The 23,636-nt window shown below is 39.5% G+C and overlaps 1 protein-coding gene across 3 annotated transcripts; it reads right to left on the bottom strand.

Moving 5' to 3' along the window:
- Nucleotides 1–216: 216 nt before the first annotated feature.
- LOC101880659 (carbonic anhydrase 3-like) lies at nt 217–15,160 on the bottom strand. Of its 3 annotated transcripts, XM_005150837.3 has the most exons (7): nt 15,073–15,160; nt 14,807–15,004; nt 11,500–11,618; nt 8,956–9,048; nt 7,100–7,165; nt 4,415–4,570; nt 217–3,264 (listed from the first exon to the last, which is right to left on the bottom strand). In XM_005150837.3, the coding sequence occupies exons 1-7, from the start codon at nt 15,107–15,109 to the stop codon at nt 3,145–3,147; spliced, it is 789 nt and encodes a 262-aa protein (XP_005150894.2). In that variant the 5' UTR covers nt 15,110–15,160; the 3' UTR covers nt 217–3,144. The 3 variants fall into 3 exon arrangements, with proteins under 3 accessions (XP_005150894.2, XP_030906442.2, XP_030906441.2); XM_031050582.2 differs by lacking the exons at nt 11,500–11,618; nt 15,073–15,160 and having other exon boundaries at nt 14,807–14,962; XM_031050581.2 differs by lacking the exons at nt 11,500–11,618; nt 14,807–15,004; nt 15,073–15,160 and adding an exon at nt 11,343–11,457.
- Between the last annotated feature and the right edge of the window lie 8,476 nt (nt 15,161–23,636).

The following is a 23,636-nucleotide window of genomic DNA, read 5'->3' on the forward strand; positions in this document are numbered from 1 at the left end:
CTGTTGGTGTTTATTTTCCTAGCAATATCACAAGGTCTCCATCTGTATTCAAGTCTGTTCCTGTGTTTTAAGTAACACAAAATTTACAGGCTTTCTGTGCCTCCCTCTCTTTAAGACAGATGAAGCAGCAGGATTAAAGTCCACATGACATATTCTTAGTTTGTTACTAAGGTAATCAATATTGAGCTACACTATTCATCAAAGTGAGAAAGGCAATGGAACAAAACCGTGTATGCTTTATTCTTCAAGTGAGGAAGTTTAAAGCATATTTACAATGAGGCTGATGGTTTTTTTGTGTGGTTATAGTTTGAAGACAGAATGGATCCAGAGCAAATGCATGAGAGAATATAAATTTCAGACTGTACTGCTTTGTGCCAGTGTACAAAGCATGTGTTTCCTGCTGAAACCGAAACTACTACATCAATAGTTGGTAAATTTCTGCCTATTCTGCCTTTCAAAGACAGTAGAGAAACCATGCAATAAAGCAAAGCATACTCAGTATTTGATTTTGTGAACAAGTAAGATATCATTTCACTTTAACAAGTTTATTTTGTGTGCTTAAAAAGTATGTATTAACAAGGAAATTTCAGAATAATGCAACACTTCAACTAACTGATCCATGTGCTTCTTGCAAGAAACAGAAATTCATATACAAGTGAGTGGTATTCATGATCAGACATGAATGTATGAATTTGGGGAAGATGTAAGAGAATATTTGTGTTCAGGCAAGAAATAAACACTCTTTTTTTGTACCTGAAAAGAGACAACAAGTGATACTGTTCTGATGTCTCATATTTTTGAGATGCAGTATCCAGGATAAGATATTAAACTAAACTCCAACAGGTAAAATAGCGCCTGTCCACTCTTGTATTACAAGCACATGTATCAAAGAATTTTCTACTATGCTTACTTTTAATCATCATTCAGCATCAGAAATACAACTAGAAATAAATTTTTATGAGTAAAATTTACTTTTTATGAGTAAATTTACTTTTTTAAGTAAATTTATTGATTCTCTGAAGACACAAAAGCTGTTATTTTAAAAGCTGTTATCTTGTTTTATTGCCCCAATAACAAGAGATTAAAACATCACAGCCAGTGGCTGTTAGGTGGAAAGGTTCAAACTTTTGTCTCAGTTATTTGTGTTGAAATTTTCTCAATACCAAGATCAACTGCATATGGATATGAGAAGAAATTTTACATGTAAGACACAGTACAGTAAAAAAACTGTTGCTCATGAGCTTTCTGTAGAAACATATTTATGTGTTGAAAAGACGTGCAGATTTGGGAGTTTAAAGAAGATCTAAGACTCTTAAAATCAATACTGTTGCAAGTGGTACACTTGCCATATCAAAAGCTGATCTTCTGATAAGATTAAGCCAATGCCAAAACATTTGCAGAAAGGATTCAATAAATAGTTCCTGATGACACGAACTTCATTTTTAAAATGAAACCGATTCATACTGAGTAAAATGCACTTCTAATAAACTGAAATAATATCTCTCTGTGGGAATTAAGCAATTTTTTGAACATGTCTACAAGAATAAAAAAGATCAAACACTGCTCTCAGTTTCATTCCTGAATTCTCACTGAATTGTGCTGGCAATAACAGCAAAATTTCCCCCATGTTACCCGTTCAGTTCTTCCCTCTGGGAGCACCATTTTTCTAGTAATGGTGCAAAGTGCAATACTGAAGGAGAACTGGAAAATGCCTACTTAGTAATTTGTAACCCTGCTTTTTTCAGACTTTGACATATCCCTTAAAAATGTTATGAACATATTTGTGGCAAACATCTCCCAAAGAACGCACTTTTCTGCCACCTGATGAGCTAGAAGAATACAGAGAATCCCAGAGCTTCATTTGCAGGAGGCTTTATGGACCAGCTTTGGCCACCCAATCTCCCGTATGTATAATACCAAATAATAACACAAATATAATGTAACAGATCTTTACTTGCATAGTCTGCACATGGGTTCAAGCTATATGGTACTTGTGTTCTGCTCTTTAGGAAGCATGCTGCAGTGATAAAGTTTACATGATGAAGAACAAGGGGAGATGATTTAGAAGTTTCTGTCTGACAGTGATTGACTCCTTGCTCAGATCATATATAAAAGCTGATGGGTCTCCCCAGAAAGTTAACAGACTCCACTTAAGAGTCTCTAACTACAGCCACAATAAACAAACACTGAGGTGAGTTAACCTGGATTTTTCAGTACTGGGGAAGTCAGATGAAATGCAAGTCATCCACAAAGACCTTTCCATATGCAACAAAATCCCCAATAGGTGAGATCATTAATATATATCCCAAAATGTCAAAAATAAAAAAAAAACAGGTACAGCATCAAAACTAAAAAATCATCATCCTGGGAAGTAACACAGAGCATCAGAAAAAAGACACTTTCCCCTCAGCAATACTAAAGATGTAACTGAATACAAGGCACCAAGACAGCAGCAGCACTCTACAGCTGGATGAATGGAGTAACAGCAGCAGTGAAAGAAGAAAAGATCAATGGGCAGCAGCAGGACATGACAGACAGTAAATGTTGAAATGACAGCAAGGTGTCTTTCCTTTTGCACACACAGAAGCTGAATATGCCTGACTGTATCAGAATACTAATGTGATCTTGGATTACAAACTGTCAACAGGAGAGGGAAGGGGAAATCTGGTATGTTCAAGAGGAAATTACCCTTTGGATGTTCACACTAGAGGTGGGATATCTGAGGAAGATTGCTACGAGAGATGCTGTAAGGAGCAAGCATTTTTCTTCCTGTTCATCCACTGTTATTTTTCTGAACTACTGGTTCATTTTTCTGCCTTTACTACATTTTCTTTGAAGTTAATTTCAGGTATCGAAACTGAGCCCATTGTTCTTCCAAGACCACATGGCAGAGAAGTGACACTATCAAAAATGCCTCAGCATTTGTGGTCAAGAATCACGTATATCTTGCACTTCCTTATTAAGGCTGGCATTTGCTTACAGTATTTTTTCTGCTTTCAAAATCAGGATCAGTTTTACCATTCAGAATTTCAAGCTGAGAAACAGATCTGGATCCAGAGGAAAAGCAGTAGACAGGAAAAACTAACTACACTTTGGGATGCAGGGGTTTTCCCACTCAGGTTGAGTAGAGTGGGCCTTGAGACTTCACTTGAATGAGGCTCTCACTATCCTGCCCTTCACAGGCTGAGGTGGGCGCCAGTTATCAACTAGTGGGTTCATAGGTTCGTTCTCAGGATTCTTAGAAAGGCTACGGAGCTTTGCCATCTGCAAGAAGAAAAAGTAAAGCATCCATGTGAATTCATGTGGAAGTAGTGTGGACCTTGATGCTTACAACAGAAAAGGACAGAAGAGCAATTTTCTTATGTAATGTCAACCATAGTGGTAGAGACTGTTGGTAGAAATCACTCCTAGCACTATTTCTGTGGATCTTTACACTCTTCATCCACAGAACACTGCATCATTTGACCCTTGCCTGGACTTCTTTTGGATTTGTGGATCGACACTCAGAATGTGGAAGAAGAGAGTTTTACTCTTTTTGATGAAGATCAAGATAATGACCCTGCTGGGGCTGGACTGTAGTTATGAAAATATGGCCAGCCAAGTCTATGTAAGTAGAGAAAAAAGCTGGTCTGCAGAAGTTCCTATTTTGTTCTGTACGGCAGAGAAACATATGCTATCTGAATTACTAAGTTCAATCATGAATTCAGCACTTAGACATTGTTCTCCAAATTAATTTAAATTCAGTGTTACTTCATTAATTGGTACTCTTTCATCAGAATGCAAAATAAATCTGTTCTAAAACCAGCCAAATCAGGAAAAAGGCTATACCCTGGCTTGTACTGATGAAGCAGAAAATACTATAAATAACCAAAAGTTTTAATGCAAGAATTAAAAAGGTCACCTTACCCAGGCTGGCTCTCTATTCTTTCTCCTGTCTAAATGCACATTATATTAATACAATTAGTCCATTGATTTGTAATAACATTCAGGTTTGCAGGTTCTAGCTAGTCTGATCCTTCTGACATGTTTTAGGAAGTCAAGATGTGGACCACCAACTTCTTAAACTGGGAAACCAGCTAAATGTTAGTCTCACTTGCCACTTAATGCTGGAAAACAGAATGAACTGAGGCTGCTGTGATGGCTGAATTTTGTGGCTCAAGGACACTTCTGCAGGTTTTCAGGATCCCAAGAATACTGCTGTTGAAGCTATTGCAGGAGGTGTCTAGAAGGGACCCTGATTCTCAAGGTCAGACCATTTCAACAGTCTATTCTGCAGTAAATTTCTCACAGCCCTCAACTAAAGCTTTCCTTACTAGAAAATACAAGGAAACGCAGGGATTGCAAATCATCCTCCTGACATACTGAGACACTGGTGAGAACTCGTAAAGGAGTAGCAAAACTAGCTGGAGTTTACCTGATCTGCGCTGACTTCAATCGGCTCCCTCAAGAGAATCCAGGTGATGCACTCCTCACAGGGGGGTGTAGTGAAAGAACCATGGTAGGTCCAGTAGTCCCGAGATTTGGGGAAAAGAATTGAAGGATCAAAGTGCTGAAAAGGAGCCTCTTTCCCCTTAGAGAAACAAAAAATAACTCTCTGCAGTAACTCTAGGGATATGCATCTCAAAAAGACATCAGTGTCTATGTTATTATAAAGGAAGTAATTAAATAACAAGATTCATGCAAGATATCAATCTCCTTTTCTTATTGTCAAGCATTTGCCCTGTAATTAATAACAGCTGACACTTCAATTCCACTAATAAAGTGAAAGAAATTACAAACTGAATTGTGTGGGACCAAAGCAAATTCAGTCACCTTTTTCTATTCAAATTTTTATTTTATTTTGGGTCAGTTGCGACTAAAGTTCAAGGATGTGGCTGCAGGTACTTGCACGCTTTTTATCTGATAGAACAGTGTCCAGGCATTTAGCCCAGATTCGTTAAGAATCTTCTCCTCTATTTTTACATTGTAATTACAGTGTCATGGTGACACTCAATCTTTTTGTTGACACTGTTACACTTCATGTGAAAAAAATAAGCAAGTTGCTGGAAGAGTACTGGATCCTGAATGTCTCACAACTAGCAGTGATTATCACCAGGCAAGGGAGAACACCAAACACCAGACAATATATCCTGAGAAGTTTTTCTTTCCCATCAAATAGGATACTCCACAAGATTATCTCCACAGGACTGTGATGAGACTTCCTTATCCCCCCAGGGCAACAAGAACTACACAAAAAAGTTCACTTTTCTACTGGTATTTAGGATGCAGTTCTGGAATGCAAAACATATTGTTCCCAATTCCTTCTCCTAACATGGAGAATCTTTTCTAGATGGGAACAGTTATTACTCCAGAAAATGCAATGGGAGGCTCTGAGATCTTTCCCACACATCCTTGCACAATACATGGGTAGGTAGAATAACCTCAAGACTCCAAATATATCTTCCTGGAAAAATAATTGCGCAAGTTCAATGAGTTTGCAAGTAACTTATGCTTTTTCAGTAAGTAGTGTCCAAGAAACTCCTCTGCCTGTAATGCACCACAGCAGTTGAAACTGCATGTAAATAAATACATCGGTGATACCATATATTAACCTTTCCTGAAAAACAGGTAATCTTGGTAAAATGTATGTGATGATAGGAAAGAAAATAAGTATTAGAAATGAAACACAAGATATCATTGTTTGCACATGTACTTTTCTTTAACTGTTGCTTTTCCCAGAACCACTACAGATGATATCTGTATGTAGGAAATGAGACTTCTAATTTTTTGCTGATAAAAACCATGAAATCCCCAGTAAGGCAGTACCAGATACAACGTAATGGAGTGGATATTGCTGCCATTTGTCACCACTGTATGACACAGTGTTTCACAGGGTGACCGATCAACTTTACTAACCATGGCAAAGCTCTTCTGCATGTAAATGGCCAAAAAATTATAGAGGGATTATGAGAGAAAGCAGCATCAAGGCAGGTATCATTGACACAGGAGGGGAAGCAATGGGTAGAGAGAAAAAAATGACCTTCAGTTCCATCAGTAGAAAGAACTGAATTGTATCTGAAGACTAAGAAAAGGCTGAAAAATAAAATGAATATGACTGAGTGACAAGGGAAGAGACTTCAGGCTCAGATCAGTGTATCAATGGCAGTACATGCATACATAAATTAAATGCAAGAAATTTTGCTAAATATGTACAAAAATACTTACAAAATTTCTAAAATTCAGTTCTGGTAATCTGGTGGTATGTTCAATGTTAAGTAAAAAAGGGACTTTTAGCATCATTAGAATCATAAAACTTATAATGAAATAGAATTGCTTAAGTATACCTAGAAGTTAGGTTTACGTTAAATAATAATCACAGTCATAGAACCACAGAATGGTTTGGGATGGAATTTTGGGATTTGACTTTTGGGATCACCCAGTTCCAACTCCCCTGACATGTTAAGTAACAACAGATGCAGTATCATAATTCTGCAGTTGTGTCTATGCAACAGGTATGGACTGTGGTCTTAGATCATTAACTAAACTGAAAAACAGTTTAGAATAGGTTTGTGATGGTGTTTGTGCTAGTATTACAGCACAAAGAAAGGAAGAGAGAACCTAGGGCTGCTGTAGAAATTGTACTGTGTAATCCTTTATAACTGAATTCAGTTCCATGTTAAAACTAATAAAGTTTTTAATCTCCCTTACACTGAGTGGGAACTTGCTCCATCATTCCTACCAGTTTCTTCTCATTTCAAGCTAACTAAATTTCCGACTCGATTATTATACATTTTGCCTTGGCCACTGCTGTCCTCATACTAAAAAGATCTTTTAATTTCTTCCTGATATTTGAACACTGGCATGTTTTTACAGAGCAGTATCAATAAGATTATAAATTGTGCATGCAAGGATTGGTAGAAAATTCTTTACAACAAGAATACTTACATAAATGAGGAGTTACATGTTTACTAAAGCAAAAGAAAGTGTCCTCCTCCACAGTTCAATGTATTACCTCTTGTGCTACTGTTAGATATGAGAATGATGACAAAAAGTGAATCTGAACTGATTTCTGCTTGTGCTGCTTTTCAACTACATTATATCACAGAAATTGTTTTGATACCTTGGTCTTAATGTTATCAATTTCTTCAAGAATTCTCTTCATCTCTGGTTTGGGAGTATTTCCAACCTGCAATGCAAAGCACAAGTACTGTATTTTTTTTATCACGTTCCACAGTGTTTGAAAGAAATTCAGTACATCCCATCTGTCAGGTTAGCAGCAGTACTTGCAGAACATCCGGTACAGACTGACACAAAATTATGTGTGTTAAAGGCACATCCGGAATAGCAGACTCAAGTAACTGGCTTTGCAATTCAAGAATATGTTGAAGGACTCTACAAGGCACCTCCCACTGCCTGGGGAACAAACTGCGTGGTCAGATAATGTCATCTACGTCACCCGAGGCCTGGCTCTTGACTCATGGGTTGAAAGCAACCCACAACCAGTGTGAGATATATGAGCACTCAGCAAAGTGTTGATAATCTGATGAGCTGGACTTCTTGCAGACACTTCAAACACTCTACAGCACATATGCAGTCAGATCAGACTTCTTGTCAGACACAATGAAATTCATGTCATGACCTCCTCAAGCTATGGGGTCACTTTGTGTTCATGAAATTCAGCACCTCCAAAAGCTTTGACGTGGTTCTGCATCCACGATGAGTAGACAGTATGCATAAGACATGCTATTATTGGCATGTCTTGTTCCACAATAGATTAAATTCAGTTCTTCAGAAGATAGTTCAATCTCTGTTTTAGCAATATCCAAAAAAGCAGTTGTAGAACATGACAAACCCACAGCAAAACAACAGCTCATACACTAAACAGCAGGAAGGAAACAAGGAAAGAAAGCCAGACAAGATAAAGTGATAGTATGTACTTTTCTAGACCTTTTAGCTGACCTTAGCGTGGTTAATAGGAAGATAGCGTTACTCTTAAATTGTGTTTTACAAGATAAAGCTTTAGCCTAAAATAGACCAGAAGAAGTAACAAAGGAAGAATAATTGAAGGATGTAATCATAGGGGAGAATCTGGACAGACGCTGAACAACCAACCACAAGAAAAAAGGTCAGGCTTGCTCACAGTGTAACAGAATTAAGATTAATTGGATCTACCCTGTTCAGGGACACTGTGGCAAAATTAATTACATCCACTTGCTATTGCTTGTATAAATGCAGCTTACTAGTGATAAAACAATATAAGGAGAGCTATTCTCTGACATTGTTCAAGCTGAAGTGTCCATCTTCACATAAAGTGACATAGCTGAAGTTTGTGTAACTTACTGCTATTAGTTTGCCTGCCTGTTGGTGTTTCTCAGTAACCTAAACCACCTGCACATCTGATACTAGGAAAAACAGTTGGAAACTATTGGTACATATTTTCCATTATTTTGTTATCAAGCTGTTGTATTTTGTGGTTAAAATCTTCAGTGAACATCTTTTACCACCAATTACTTTTTTTGAGCAGGTTTGTTGAACTCATTTCAATTCCCAGCTTATGTAAGGATCAGCAAGACATGAAGGAAGGGATTCAGTTTACATAACCTCGCTGACAGGCAGACACAATACCTGCTAGCAGACAAAGGGCAGGAGGAAGCACTCTTCCTATGCAGACTGTCCTCCTCAGTCTACACTCCACACTAAAGAGCTGATGAGCTATCAGGGATAGAGCTAGCAAGTGTCTCAGGCTTGAAGCTGTGTGACTTGTTCACTACTACCCATGATATGTGCCACTGGTACAGATGGTGTCAGAAGCTGGCTTTGAACAGGTTAGTGCATATGTGACATCAGTCTGTATATCACTTTGAGTGTTCTCCTGTAGAATGGTTCAGTGCAAGGAAAAATGATGGGATAATTTTCCCTGGCATTAGAGAGAAAAAAAATACAGAAAATTACCAAAATTAAACATCTGTGACTTACTTTCAGAAAAATGCCCACAACAGCCACACCATCAGGTTGTTTTAAAGCTCCAGCAAAATTACCGTGTTTTGGATTCCAGTGCACCATATGTAACTAAAAATCAATGAAACCTCAATTATTAAATCAAGAAATTGCCAACAGCACAATCTTACAAGCTTTTAAATTAAACTAAGAAAAGTTTACAGTACACAGTAAGTAAAGGAATGGACATGAAAACACATGTATTTCCTGCTGCTGTTCTCATGCTTCCACACGCTCTCATTTCCTATAAAGCATCACTTTGCATTTAGTTGAAGCATTAAGAAGAAGAAAATGGTGCTTTCCACACAATATATTTAAAAATTAATCAGACAATGCAACTACAAACAATTTAACCCAAGCACACGGCATGCACACATGCAGTGAGTGCATAAACCACTTCCTGACATGCACTTCATCTCAAGCAGACTTTTAGATCTTCAGTTTATGCAGATTTACACTGGATTGCAGGCAGTGCACACATTGTTTTTTATCTCTTACTACTCTAGGCACATTATACTGGATAGAGTAACCTGCCATTTCTTTCCCATTTCTACTTTGAAACACATCCTGAAATACAGCTTTGTTCAATCTTTTACTTCTCCTTCTATAAAAAAAAAAAATCTTTGGCTCCTGCATATAGCTACAACTGCTGCAACCAGCAGTGCGGAATCTCAAATAAGTGCCATCTGTAACACAGCACCATACAAAAACCCAAACCCAAACCCAAAAATATGGCTCATATTTTGAATGCAAATTTTTAACTTTTTTTCTTTTTAATGCATGGCAATATTTATTTTAAATAACAACAAAATCATTTGTCCTGAATAGAAATTAATGTATTGGTTTCTGTTTCTTTTCTCTTGAGGATATTATTGCTTAAGATAAAGGTGGAGCAGCCACATGTCTTTGGTTGCATGCTAGCAAAATTTTGTACATTCCAGGCTTTCTTTTCCTGCCAATACCTATCTGAGTACTGCAAACAAAAGTAACATAAAAAGCCTGTGCTTGAACTAATGAAGAAATAGCTTGAGGAAGCAGAATTTGTCTGTTTAGTTGTGCACAGATAGTAGAACACTGACACAGTTTGGCTGTAGCCAAAGAATGGGAACCCGTTTCTCCCCCAAACCATCACTCACAGTCATCTCTCAGTGTCTGTGCACACTGACCCTGCAAAATGCATGCCTAATTTTTCTCCTATGATAGGTGGGCAAAGTACCTGCTCTGCACATTGAGGGTAGAGGTGGAAGGCAGGAAAACACTACTGCAGACTTTTTGTGGGAGTAGGCATGTATTTTGAGCCTATTATCAAATAAGATGGAGGAAGGGGATAACATCTGCTAGTAATTCACTAGCATCAATAAAGAAAACATCAGGAAGTCTTCAGGGCCTAGAGAAGCCATTAATTTTAGCAAATCTGGACAACAATAGTGCAGTAGCTAACATTAAAAACCAAACTACCAACCACTGTCCACAGTTCCTGAAAATAAACAGAGATTTTAAAGCACAGATGTTCAGAAACTGGAAAATACTCTTTACCACTCTGAATCCACTTTAAGGTGGTGTCGTGGTTTAAGTGCAGTCAGTAACTCAGATACACACAGCCCACTCGCTCACTCCTCCCCTTCCTCCCCAGGAATGTAACTCACACGGGCTGAGATAAGAACAGTAACTAAGGTATAACACAAACCACTATTGTTACCACCAATAATAATAATGATAAGGGAAATAACAAGAAAAGAGAATACAATCGCTCACCACCTGCCGACCAATACCCAGCCTGACCAAGCACTGCACTAGCCCTTCTGGGTAACTCTCAGTTTTACATCCTAGGTATGATGTGCTGTGGTATGGAATATCTCTTTCGCTAGTTTGGGTCAGGTGTCCTGTCTCTGCTTCCTCCCGTTTTCCCCTCCTCCCTGGCAGAGCATGAGTCTCAGAATGTCCTTGGTCAGACTAAACATTTGAGCAGTAACTAAAAACATTGGTGTTATCAGCGCTGTTCCCAGGCCAAAAGTCAAAAACAGCGCTGCACCAGCTACTAAGAAGGAGAAAAAATGACCACTACTGCTGAATGCAGGACAGGTGGATCTAATTTTGAATGTCAGTTTATCAAATGTGCTTTTAGTGAGTTTTTCTATTCCTTAGCAATCCTTTCTGAAACAAACTTAGTCATTCAAGCTAACAGAAATAGCTGAAAGCCAAAAACCGTCAGCAGAAAACAGATCTTCCTATTTGAAAATAACAGATCACTTTGCCTCAAATATTTTTAAAACATTCTAAAATACCAGCAAAACTCTTGCTTAAAGAAGCAAATTCCATGTTAGTATATACTTGCAAAGATACATTTGTTGGCAGATGCAACTTACCCCACTGCATACTGATGAATATTCACAAGTTTCATGGATTTTTAGAGAAAAATCCATAGCTACATACTTGCAAAAGGGAGAATGGTTAATCTGTTCAGATGCACAGATAGTCAGGCTCCAGTCAGTACTAAACACTACTATCAAAAGTAAGTCCTACCTCTGCTGCATATTTCACCCCATCTATAACATGTTCAGAGCCATGGTCATCAGAGGAACCCCAGTGCAGGTGAAGCTGACGCAGTCTGTAGGCTCCTGTGAGCGGCCCACCTCTCAGCACTGCGACAGACAATCCACATCAGCACCAGGCTACAGAACACTGGCATACACATTCACTGTGTGGGCACCCATACTTCAGAAGGGTGTAGCACCTCTTGGAAATACAGCTGACTGCAGTAAGTGTCACAACACTTACCACTTTACAAGATAGGAGCTGAATTCTGTTATCTCTTGGGAGGAGTCCTGCTTGATGTGGAAATTGTGAAATCTGCTGTGAGTCAAACACAGAATCAAACCCTAGTTGCCCAACAAGCCCCTTTTCTTTTGGTAAGTGGACACGCTATAGTTCTTGATCTGGAGAGAGACGGAAGGCATTCAAGTTGATCCTTGTTAAGAAATGTTCTGTTGTGAAATGGTTGGGAATAGGACTGTGAAATTAACCCAAAGGTGCTTTGAAGCATACCTGTAGTCCATGACTGGCATTATCTTTTACAGTTCAGACAAACAAAGAGCATAGTTTGCTCCTTTAAAAAAAACAACAACCCAAAACCAAACAAAAAACAACAACAAAAAAATCTATTTCTTAAAACTGAGGGAAGAGAAGAAAGTTTAGGTCAAATTAATTAGAAAAGTGTTCTTGAGCAAGTAAAAGCTGCAGTCCGCATTTAGGTTGCCAATAATGAAAAAAATTAAGACCTGTTATGTTTGCTGTTCATAGCCAAACAATGCTGACCATGCATCAGTCTGACAGTTGACAACAACTCTGACTTTCAAAACCTCATACCTGCTCTTTTAGTTTAGAAATTCTTTCAAGCAGGGGCTGCTTAGAGGATAATCTCTCAAATGCATTTTTTCATTCCTTACCTAAGGCAGGAATGAGACATGTTCCTTACACGGAAGCTGGTAATGCAATTCACAACTGCAGTGCCAGAAGAACTTATTTAAATAGCACTCAAGTTTGAATGTCTACCAATAGCTTTGAAGTTCAAAGTTAAGGTTGAAGTAATATTTAAATCCTCTTGTCCCTAGTGGTTTCAAAATAATTCTTGATATTATATATGTTGGAACACACAGAGCAAAAGGTTTAATTTTGCAGTTTCTCTTTTTAGTTGGTCAGTGTCGCAGCCACTGGGGGTCAGAAACAAATGGCTGAGTTTTAGGCATGTAGTTCCAATTAGTTTCAGAGTTTGTACATAACTAAATTATCATAACTCATACAAGTCATAAGTAAGCCTTCTGTATAAAAGCCAGCAATAGAAAATATGAATTGTTTTACTTGGGAATGTAGAAAAAATAAGGCATAGACTCTTAAGACCCAAATCCTCACAAGTATTTACTAGCCATTTCACACTGGAATCAGTGGGGGCCAGAAACTTCCAAGAGCTGAATTTATATGATCTAATTACATTGACAAGCTGAATCAACAGAGTTGGAACATCAGGCAGCAGTTGTTTCTTAGAGATGTCCCTTTCCAGAGATCGTACTGCAAAGCACTTGGAAACAGCACTTCATAACAGCATACAGATCTCTCCAACATGAAAATAAGTCTTAAGATTCAAAATTTTCCATTTGATTAGATCAATATCTTCAAGCTAGATTTCTTTTTCCAATTAAAATCAGGTCTGTGGCTACTACTTATCCTCAGCTGCTGCCACTACAGAAGGTAAAAAATGTTTATTAAATACTTTCTCATGTGTTTTTTTCACACCTGTCAAATACTGTATTTGATACAATCATACACACCCCTATGAAAGGCTTGATTCCTAACTACTGTCCAGCAGCCTGCAGAAAGTTATTAACAGCAGCAGAGAGTGATTGTGCACAATTAATGTCCAGAAGAACAAGACATGATGGGGAGGAGAAAGGCAGGGAAGAAATGGAGGAAAGGTGATTTAGAGGAAGGGCTGCACTCTGCTTGGCCAAATTAGTGTCTTTCTCCAAAACAGTTCCCTGGGCAGATACGGTCTTGAGCAGCCTTTAGGAAGCTGCAGCCTTTAGGAAGCTGCAAAGAAGACAGAGCAGAATCACCATGTGAAAAGGTTCATAATCAACTTACTTCCCATGCTTTCAGCCACGGCACTGATTTTATCAAGTGTTTGCGGAAGAGCACTCTGTGTTGCAACAAAAGTGCAATTTATTATTTGTCTGAGGTCTCTGTGTAGAAACTGCCATAATAAATACTAAAGCACCATACAAATACATAGCAAAGAGATGGTCCCTGTCATATGTAGTTTAGATTCCGTCTGTGAGATGTGAAACAGTAACAGGTAGCTCTATTGGTAGGAGTCCAAGGAAACAAGGAGCTTATTTTGATAAGAGACATTGAGATCTTTCAGTATAATGCAGATGTATTTAATTAATTATATAGCTTACTAAGAATAAAATCCCAATACAAATGCCATCAAAGCAGATTTAGGAAAATATAATGGAAAGTAACTGTTTTCCATTAATTAGATTGTTTTCCTTCTTGGACTGATCAATACTGTATGCTCTTGAGATATCTTTGTATTATATGATATTGAGAGTTTATTATTCATGTTGACAGTTGTTGCCTGTCTGCATTCAGAGCTCCACACTGATATAGCTCTGGAGTCAGCTTTTGAACAACTTAACTTTGAGATGCGAGGCTGCCCTCTCTCAATTACATTTTGTAGCTTTCCAGAAGCTATGAAATGCTATTTTCATAAATATTATCTTCATAGCTTTTTCAGGTTGTTCAGTATCTGAAGAAATCAAAGTCACGATCACTGGAAATGTATATATGAGGTTTTTGTTTATGAAGCGCCTCAGAGTACACACTAATCCCCTCAAGGGTTATATACAGAATACCTGCAACTGGCTTCTGTATATAAACATGACTGACTATTAAAATACAAACTTTTGGTGGAGAAACACTTTTGCACAGGCCACCAGAACCACTGCCTGAGGTATGTTTGTATGAGGAGGGCTCTCTCCTTACACAAAAGCTGAGGATGCAGTGTCTGCGCTGAAGAAGGTGACGTGGGGAGAAGTTCACCTTCCAGCAAAGTCCAAATCTTAGGAATGCCCCTGCAGCTCCAGCCTCCTTATCCCATCTATGGTGGACCTAAAAATAGCCAGATCGACCAGAATAAACTACTTTATGTTCCCAAATTACTTTTCTTTGCTAGCCTGCATAGGTCAGGTACCACAGCATGCATTTTGATTCCCAACACTTTGCTCAGCTCCTTCCAATAATCCCCCAAAAGCCAAGCAAAAAAAAAACCAACCTGATCGATCAAAAGTGTCATCAAAGACGACTCGGCAGGTGCGCCCGTTGTTTAGGATGGTTTTCGCTGCCCCAGGATCGTAACTGGCGTGCCAAGAGGAGAGAGAACTGTCGTGCTTCACGTCCTTGCTGTTGATCTCAATGGGCGACTGCTTGTCTCCCTTGGCCAGGGGGTAGTTTTCATGCCAGCGCTCGGGTCCTGCGGAGGAAGGCAGGGAAGTGTCTCCCCAGCTCAGCCCGGCCCGGCGGCCCCACGCCCCCACTCACCGTTGTCGCTGTCGTAGCCCCACACGGCCTGGGCCATGGTGCCGCTGCCCGCGCCCCTCCCCTCACACTCAGCAGTAGCCCCGGCAGCGCGGTGCGCTCCTCCTGCCCGCCCGCCTTGGGGGGCTTTTTATAAGGCTCTGCGGCTCCGCGTCCTCCCCTGAGGGGTGGGCAGGGGCAGGGCGGTGGCATCGGGCGGGTGCGCGGCGGGCAGCGCTGGGGAGGGGGCAGAGGGATGTCCCGGGGTAGAACAGCTGCCTTCACACTCCGCACAAGGGCACTCCCGGCCCCGGCGGAGGGATGGGAGCACGAGGAGTGGACGGGCGGCAGTGCTGGGCCTGAGGCAGCAATGGACGTGGAGCCCGGCTGGGGCGGAGGGGCGGCTGCACAAGCACGGGAAGCCAGGCAGACAGAACGCAGCACCCAGCCCTGCTCTGCCCGCCGGGTTTTCGCCGTCTGTGGGCAGTGCTCCCCGCGGGAAGTGCGCCCGGATGGTCCTGGGCGAGCTGACAGGCCAGGTGGGCTCCAGGGCTGCGGCTTCCCTGCGCTCGCAAGTACCCCGTTAAACAGCGCCGGAAGACCCTATCTGCCTGAAAGCATGCCTCATAGCCTGCAAAACCATGTTCTTAACACAGAGCTAGCCTCTGACAGCCCCAGCTCAGGCCATTCCTGATGGAATTAAGGCTTTCTGGTCAAATTCGGGTTTGACATTGTCCAGTTGGTTCTCTTTTGCACAGGGAGCCTTACTCCAAGCGTGTTTCTCATATTAGGCAACTTAGCAGGTGATAGTTCAGTCAGGAAAACAGTTTTTCAGATGATGGAGAGTTAACTATCGGCATGGTTGTGTTAATTGGCATTGTGCATATATTTCCATTGAATACTAAAGTTTTTCTTTCAAATGCCAGCTTTCCTACAGTCTCCCTTGGCTTTGTCAGTCTGTGTTACCACTGCAGCAACTCTTATCTACCTCTAGCTAAATGCTACCTCAAACTAGATACCTCGAGCTAAATAATATCCTAAGCTAAATATTTGAGAATCAGCAAATGGACAGTGGAGATTTCCAACATAGTTGCAGCAAATTTGCTCAAATGTTCCTTGTACACATCAGCACTGGAAAGGAGCATGGAAATAAACTTGCAGCATTGAGAGGTTGCAAACACTTTATATTGGTGAGATACAGGGAAAAAAATGAGAAGCTACAATATACAGAGACTAAGATTAATTTGGTCATATTTCATGTCCCCAAGCATCTGGAGGATAGAAGTTCCTCTTCTAGCTTACCTATATAATGAGGCTAATAAATAGCTAAACACAGACTTAAGGGTAAGTACAATGATTTCATTAAATGTTGTTAGTAAATTTGTTTTGCTCTGAGGTTAATCATAAGTAGACATCCTCCCTTTGAGAGAAAGGTAGGACAAGACCTGTTACTTAGAAATCTGCACCTGAGAAGATTTATGTAGGCATGTATATAGTATCTTTACATAGAGAAGATAGATCAGAGTGAAATACATTAAACCATAGCAACTTATATCATAAGAGGAGTTCCTCTTACCATCTTTAAAGATACAAAGATGAACTCATTATCAAAGTGTCCTTCAAAAAATGTAGTTCCTCACATCTTCCTTAGGCAGAGCTCATTTAAGAAAATAGTAGGAGGTGATTTAAGTACAATCATATGGAAAAATCACAGCTTTTCACTTTCAAAAGAGGACTCTAAAGAAAACACTATCTTTTACTCTGTCATCAATCAAACGGATAATTTGTTGCAAGGACAAGCATGTAAAGTTGACACCTGTTATAATTTTAATTCAGAAAGCTTAGGCATTAATCCTTTTGAAATGGTTTCTACTTCATCTTCCTAGGGAGAAACATTTGTGAGCTCATGAAATTCTAATTGGACCAGCTCATTTTCTGTCTATGTAAACAGACAGCTTTAGTAGGCTTGTTTATGGAAGGCTCAGGGGGATTTTTCATCAACTTCATATATAAAAGCAGTGCTTATTGGAGCCATTTATGGAGGTAAAGGATATGAAGAACCTCTATAAGGGCTAGCAATGTGCTTGCAGCTCAGAAAATCAACGGTGTAATGGGCTCCATCAAAAGGAGCGTGTCCAGCAGACTGAGGGAGGGGATTATTCCCCCCTCTGCTATGTGAGATCCCACCTGGATTACTGCGTTCAGCTCTGGGGCCACCAACATAAGAAGGATGTGGACTTGTTGGAGTGAGTCCAGAGAAGGTCATAAAGATGCTCAGAGAGCTGGAGCACCTCTCCTGTGAAGAGATGCTGAGAGAGTTGGGCTTGTTCAGCCTGAAGGAGGTCTCTGGGGAGAACTTGCAGCAGCTTCTGCTACCTAAAGAGGGGCTACAAGAAATACAGAGAAGGACTCTTTGCAACAGCGTGTAGTGAGAGGTCAAGGGGTAATGGATTTAAACTGGAACAGCGTAGATTTAGATTAGATATTAAGAACTTCTTTACTGTGAGGATGGTGAGACACTGACACAGGCTGTCCAGAGATGCTGTGGCTGCCCTGTGGATGTATTGTGGATGCCCTGTGGATGCTCTGTGGAAGTATTCAAGGCCAGGTTGGACAGGATCAACCTGGTCTAGTGAAAGCTGCTTCTGCCCATGACAGGGGGGTTGTAACGTGGTGATCTTTAAGATCCCTTTCAACCCAAACTAATCTATGATTTTATGATTCTATGATTTGTATTACATAGAAAAGGGTACAAGTCAGTTCTTTTGCCAGTATTTAAATTCATTGCTCTGTGTGAGAATTTACACAATCTGCTCTATTAAGGACTCCCATGCCTACAGCAAGTCTTCATAGTTTAGCTTTCCAGTGAACTGTTCCTGTTGCACCCAGGTGATCAGCTCTTTGTCAGCTTCTGCACATTGTGACTTCTAGGCACTGACTTATGCAGAAGTGACAAATGGTAGGATCAACAGTGTGGATACTTGGAGTCAGCCCCAGGCATTGAGTCATATCACAGTGCCTCACTGACTTGATGGTGGTGGTATTCTTTTCCTGTTGCTTTCATCATCAAAGGCAGAGTGAAAAGAAAACGTAGTAGCTTTATCTGCATTAAGAGCTAATCAGAATAAAATTATTTTTGCAACCCTTGGGACCTACCTTCACATTTATCTTTTTCTTCTGATATTGTCTAAGAAATTCATTATCATCTGACTTGAATAACATTGCTTTCTCTAGGAATTAGATACATCTGTCATGGAAAAGCCATGATAACTAAGAAAATGAAACGGCTTTAAACATTTACGGGAAGTTTACCTAGTGCATTCATAGCTGCATTGAAGTGATTTGTCTTTATTTTCTAAACCTCTGACATGTTTAGAAAACCAGCAGTGATCTGTGATAGCAAAGGCAAGAGCATAACAAGATGAACCTATGCCATTCATTAAACACTTCAGGATTTCTGCATGCCCAGCTGCAGTACAGCTGACATCTGTTTCATCAGAAAGATAAGGCTTGAGAAATCAGGGAAGGAATGGTAAGAGGAAAACTGGGGAATTAAATCAAACTGACCAAAGCAAATGGCAGATTTCAGCAGCATCATTAATGGCTGAAATATTAGTAAAGTCGCTATCTTTTACTTCAGTTACAGAAGGAAAGCTCTGCATCTGTTCAGTGTTCTGATTTCATCCTTAAAGTTAGAATTTATCTGAGCATCAGATGGAGATCGCTAGGTGAAGTGCAGGCTGAATAACTACTGGATCTGGTTTCTCTTGCTGTCCTTTTAGAGTGGTACAACAACATAGCACATACAGTAAGTACTTAAGTAAAAAAAAGTAAAATGGAAAGTGATCTCATTAAAGGAAGCAGTGGATGTCACAGCTTTGAAAGATACCTGCTGGAGAGCTTCCTGTCACTCTCTAGCTGTAAAAGTGTAATATTAAAAAGTAATATAATCCAATACCAGTGGATATAAACCAGCATTCTGCATAGTGGATATAGAACAGCATTCTTCATGCTAAAGTGTTGAAGTAATACCCCTCTTGCCCATGTAAGGTAGACAAATGCACACATCACACGTCTGAAACTGGTACCCAATCACAGGATCACAGCTGGGCACCTGGTGACAACAGTTTATTTGAAATGCTTATCAGAATAAATAAAACATAGTGGTCCTAACCATCTTCATCCAAAAGAGGTTTTTATATATTTGTCACCTAAATGAAAGATTGAAACAGAGGAACCAAAATTAATTGACATGCTATGTCTATGGGATTCTGTGTTGGACTTGACTTGTAGTTCAGATGCAATATTTGTTTGTAGTAAAGAAACAAAAAGCATAATCATGCTCACCTCGCTTATGAAAATAGCTTACCTGAAATCATAGACCCTTTCTTTGAGAATGTGAAGCAGGAATAAGTGTAGTCTGGAAAATGGCTTAGAGCCACAGCTTTAACCCAAAGCACACAAAGCACATACAGAAGAATGATGCATGGGAAAGTGACCTACAGCAGCTTTGGGCTCTGCCAGCCAGTACTGATTTGGCCAATACCTTGACATAGAACAATTGAAGTGCTGCTCCACCTCAGTGTGCCAGTTTCCAGCAGTCTCCAGGGGCCAGTGTGACAGCTAGGGGATGGCTGACTGTAAGGGGACACATAGACGTAAATATACCAGCACGATGTAATTCAAGAGTTCCCCTGCTTGAAGCTAAGTTTTCCAGGTTCCACTGTGCTTAAGGCTATTTCCCATGGGTGATTTCATGCAAAAGGCTTTACTGGAGCACAGAATGTGCCCACAATAAGCACATTGTTAAATGAGCAAAAGTATTTACTCACTGCCTGTGACCAATCTAAATATGAAATATCTTCCACTGTATTTAATAGCTTGTGGAAGAAAACAATACACGATATGGAAGGGGCAGCAATGTTTTTTGACATATTGCACATTGCATGCCAGGCAGTGCGTAAAAGGAATGTGACTCAGTGCTTTTGATTGAGGACACCATAGCCAAAAAAGCCAAATTGTCATATGCCTTCCACTTCACTGAGATGCCATGCTATGGAAAACATTGTAGGCATGAATGGAAACCCCCATTGAAGGCCAGATCTATACTGGAAGATCTGCCAAGGGAAAATGAGATGCGTATTGGGTCAGTTATGTTGTTTTTATACACTATGTGTTCCTCACCTACATTTACTTTATTTGATGAAACACGGAATGTAGTACATCTAGACAAACAGGCAGACTTTTAATGCATCTTACCTTTTTAGAAGGCACATAACTGCAGTCTGCACTTCAGACTCTAGGACGTTGCTTGCAAAATCTCATCATTCTACTGTTGTGGCTCGGAACCTACATTACTGTTTGCAGAACTTAATATTTAGTTCATAAGATATAATAAACATGGAAACAGTAAATCAGACTTCAGATTTAGCAAAAGGAACTAAATGATGACCAAGTTTTCCTTATGGCAATCTGTTAATGATCATAGACATAAGAGACTATCAGTAAAAAACCCAACAACAACAACAACAAACAAACCACAAAATCAAACAAACAAAACCAAACCCTCCCAAAAGTAAATTTATTAGATGTCACATACAGATCTGGTACGAAAAAAAAAATATACTGCCTGTTTAAGACATGACTTCCAGATCTGAAAAACTAAACTGATGAACTCTGCAAGAAGATAACTCTTCTCTTTTTGACATAGGGATTTGCTTGTATGGCACTCACACTGAAATCCAAATCTGAGCTAAGCTGTCTACTTTTATACACACTGGCACAGTCTGACTTCAAATAATCCAAGTATGAGAATTTGACCTATCCTGTTTGCATTTATAAGGTCTGGACGTGTCTGTTTGGAAATTCCAGTAGATTGGCAACTCTTCTATATCAAGACAGAGTTTTATGTATGACCTTCATCTTGCATGATACTCTGGCAGTAACATCTACCTACAAACAGCCCTAACTAGACCACAGGAATGCTAAAATGAAGCTGGAGGACTTCGTAAGAGTTTTACAAAAGACATTTTGGATATATGTCACATAGTTAATGATGCAGCAAATCAGAAATACTTAATGCATTTTTTTCTGGTGAGACATGTCCTCCTAAAAGAGTTATGTAAGAAAATCATTGGATATTCAGCCCTTGAAATATGGCCTCTTCTGGCAGCAGATTTTTCAGCTCATAATCATCTTCCAGAAATCCCTTGAGATCTCTGCCTCCTAAAGGCCTGAGAAAGTCACTGCTTATGAATCCATACCATTTGCGCACTTCAAAAGGTCAGAGCATAGCATCCCATTTCTATCAACACCTGTGCTTCTCTTCACTTTAATGGAGTCAAGATTTCACTCTTGAGACAACAAAACAACTTTCAAAGCATCATCTGTAGGTCATAAAAAGAGAACTTGATGTGTAGAAGTACAAATATTTATATGTGTATAGGAAGTGTAAGTAGTATGTCATTAAAAAGTAGTCAGTATAAGGAAACCCATGCTTGTCAAATACACAAATTTCAGCAACACATATTGAAGGACAGGTAATACCAAAAGAGAGGGAAAGAAACACATAATAGAAAGCTTTCAGTAACCTAAACCCAATATTAGCTGGAAATGTTAATGTTCTTAGAACAGCATAAGAAATTGAGAATATATCAAAGGATTTTTTTTTTTAACGCTACAGAAACAGACTAAAAGAATGATATGCAGTGATTCTAAGATGTCATCTTTAAAAACCCTCTGAGAATACAGTGATAGAGCAGTACCTCATTTTGCAGTTGGTACCACGTTACAGTCTTATGGAGAAAATCCTCAGATTCCATCCTCTGCATTTTAAGTCTCATTTCTGTGACTTTATACTGATGCATCTCTGTGGGCTTCTCTGAAATATACAGCATGACCATTACAAGCTTCGGCTGTGGATTCTGAAACATGTCCGCTCTTCAAAATTGCCAGTACAGCTAACTGAAATGCTGTTGGTCTGACAGCTCAGCAGACTCAGTTCAGTGGTCTGTCTAGCACAAAAGATTTTGCTAGTTTTTCCCTCCATTCCTACCTTCCTGTGTCCTTCTGCTCCCCAGTTTCTCTCTTGAAATTTCTTTAACTTTCTCTGTGGTGTTACTCTTCATTCTCTGTAAGTGTGTTGGCTGCCCAATGCATCTCATTATGTGTCTTGAAAAATCCCCTAATCTTTTCTCTCCTGAATGAACGCCAAAATTTCATGATTGGTTTTGATGATCATTGCTAGACTTATTTTATATGATACAACCAAACTGCCAGGAAAACTTATAGCTGTTTTAGTGACCTTACTCACATACTACATACAGTAGTGCTGAGATACAGAAATACATTTGAAGTATGGAGCCAAAGTACTGAGACACTTTCAGAAGTAAGTTCTTGACTCTTGACCCTAAGGATGCTTTAGTACTACCTATAAATGCAGTAAAAAGTATCAAGGCAATACTTACTTACCTTTTAGATATTTAAATTGAGGGGTTTCATTAGTAAACTCTATGTCATTGTGGAACTGTTCTTCCTAGACAAGGACAGAATATTTTCTGGCACAAACACTCTACATCTTCCTAACTTCTCTGCAAAGAAGATTAGTAAGGATCTTGATGTGATAAGCTAGAGGTAAATAAGGAAATTGTACTTCATGCTTGCATTGAAAACAATAACTATCTTTATATTGTGCTGCACTTCAGGCTTTTTTGGAAATAGTGCAGCATCATAATAAGAGGTGCCCTCTAGTATTTGCTGCTTCTGCCACTGCAGTCGTGGTCACTGCTTACAATCAACACATGAGCTCAGTAATAGTGAACACTGAAACTGTTTTTGTTATCACAGCTTGGGGCCGCTAACCCAGAGCATGCAAGCACTGTCTGCTGATAGCCACATGCCATGTGTGATCTGGAACTACAGACTTTGTCCTGCTTGACAGCAGTGATTGTGCATCCTCCCTAGATTGTCACAGGCACAGATCCTAATCCCTGTTATTGCAGGAGAACAGTTTTGAGTATAGAAAGTGATTGAGAATACAAATAATTCTCTTTGGTTCTTTATGTTTGCTTGGAACTGGGTTGTTGTCTTTCCCTCATTCCTAGTAATTTCAAGAAATTCTCCTTTCTATAGAGTCAAGTAATCCTTCTAGACTTAGAAATGCCTTGGGTTTGCTCAGAGTTAAGAATGATGAAACCTTTGTGTTCAGGATGAACACTGAGGTGCATTCTCTGAGGACATGAATGATAAACCGGTTCAGTACAGCACAACCTAGATACAAAATGTAACTGACCTAATTCCTTAGTAGATCTTAATGGTTAGTTTTAATAAATATGCTGGACTGGAATAGAGGAATGAGGAATAAATATGTGATAACAAACAATCACAGATCAGGAAATACCTATTAGAAGTCTCAAGACAGTCAATACTAGCAGTTTATATAACCAAGCAATATCTGTCAATTTTTCAAACACACATGGACACAGCAAAGATTTCCCAGCTATTCAGAAAGCAAATTCCTCCAGGACAGCACAACTGTAGTGAAAGTGATATGGCAAGAAATTAGTCCTGTCTCTAACACCTCTGAGGTC

Source organism: Melopsittacus undulatus, chromosome 1 (assembly GCF_012275295.1).
Source record: "Melopsittacus undulatus isolate bMelUnd1 chromosome 1, bMelUnd1.mat.Z, whole genome shotgun sequence".
NCBI lineage: Eukaryota > Metazoa > Chordata > Aves > Psittaciformes > Psittaculidae > Melopsittacus > Melopsittacus undulatus.

Coding starts and splice junctions, on each gene's coding strand:
- LOC101880659 (XM_005150837.3), bottom strand. CDS start 15,109: ATGGCCCAGGCCGTGTGGGGCTACGACAGCGACAACG. Junction 7,166..8,955: donor TTGTGGGCATTTTTCTGAAA/GTAAGTCACAGA, acceptor TTTGCATTGCAG/GTTGGAAATACTCCCAAACC. Junction 3,265..4,414: donor TTGAAGTCAGCGCAGATCAG/GTAAACTCCAGC, acceptor TTCTTCTTGCAG/ATGGCAAAGCTCCGTAGCCT.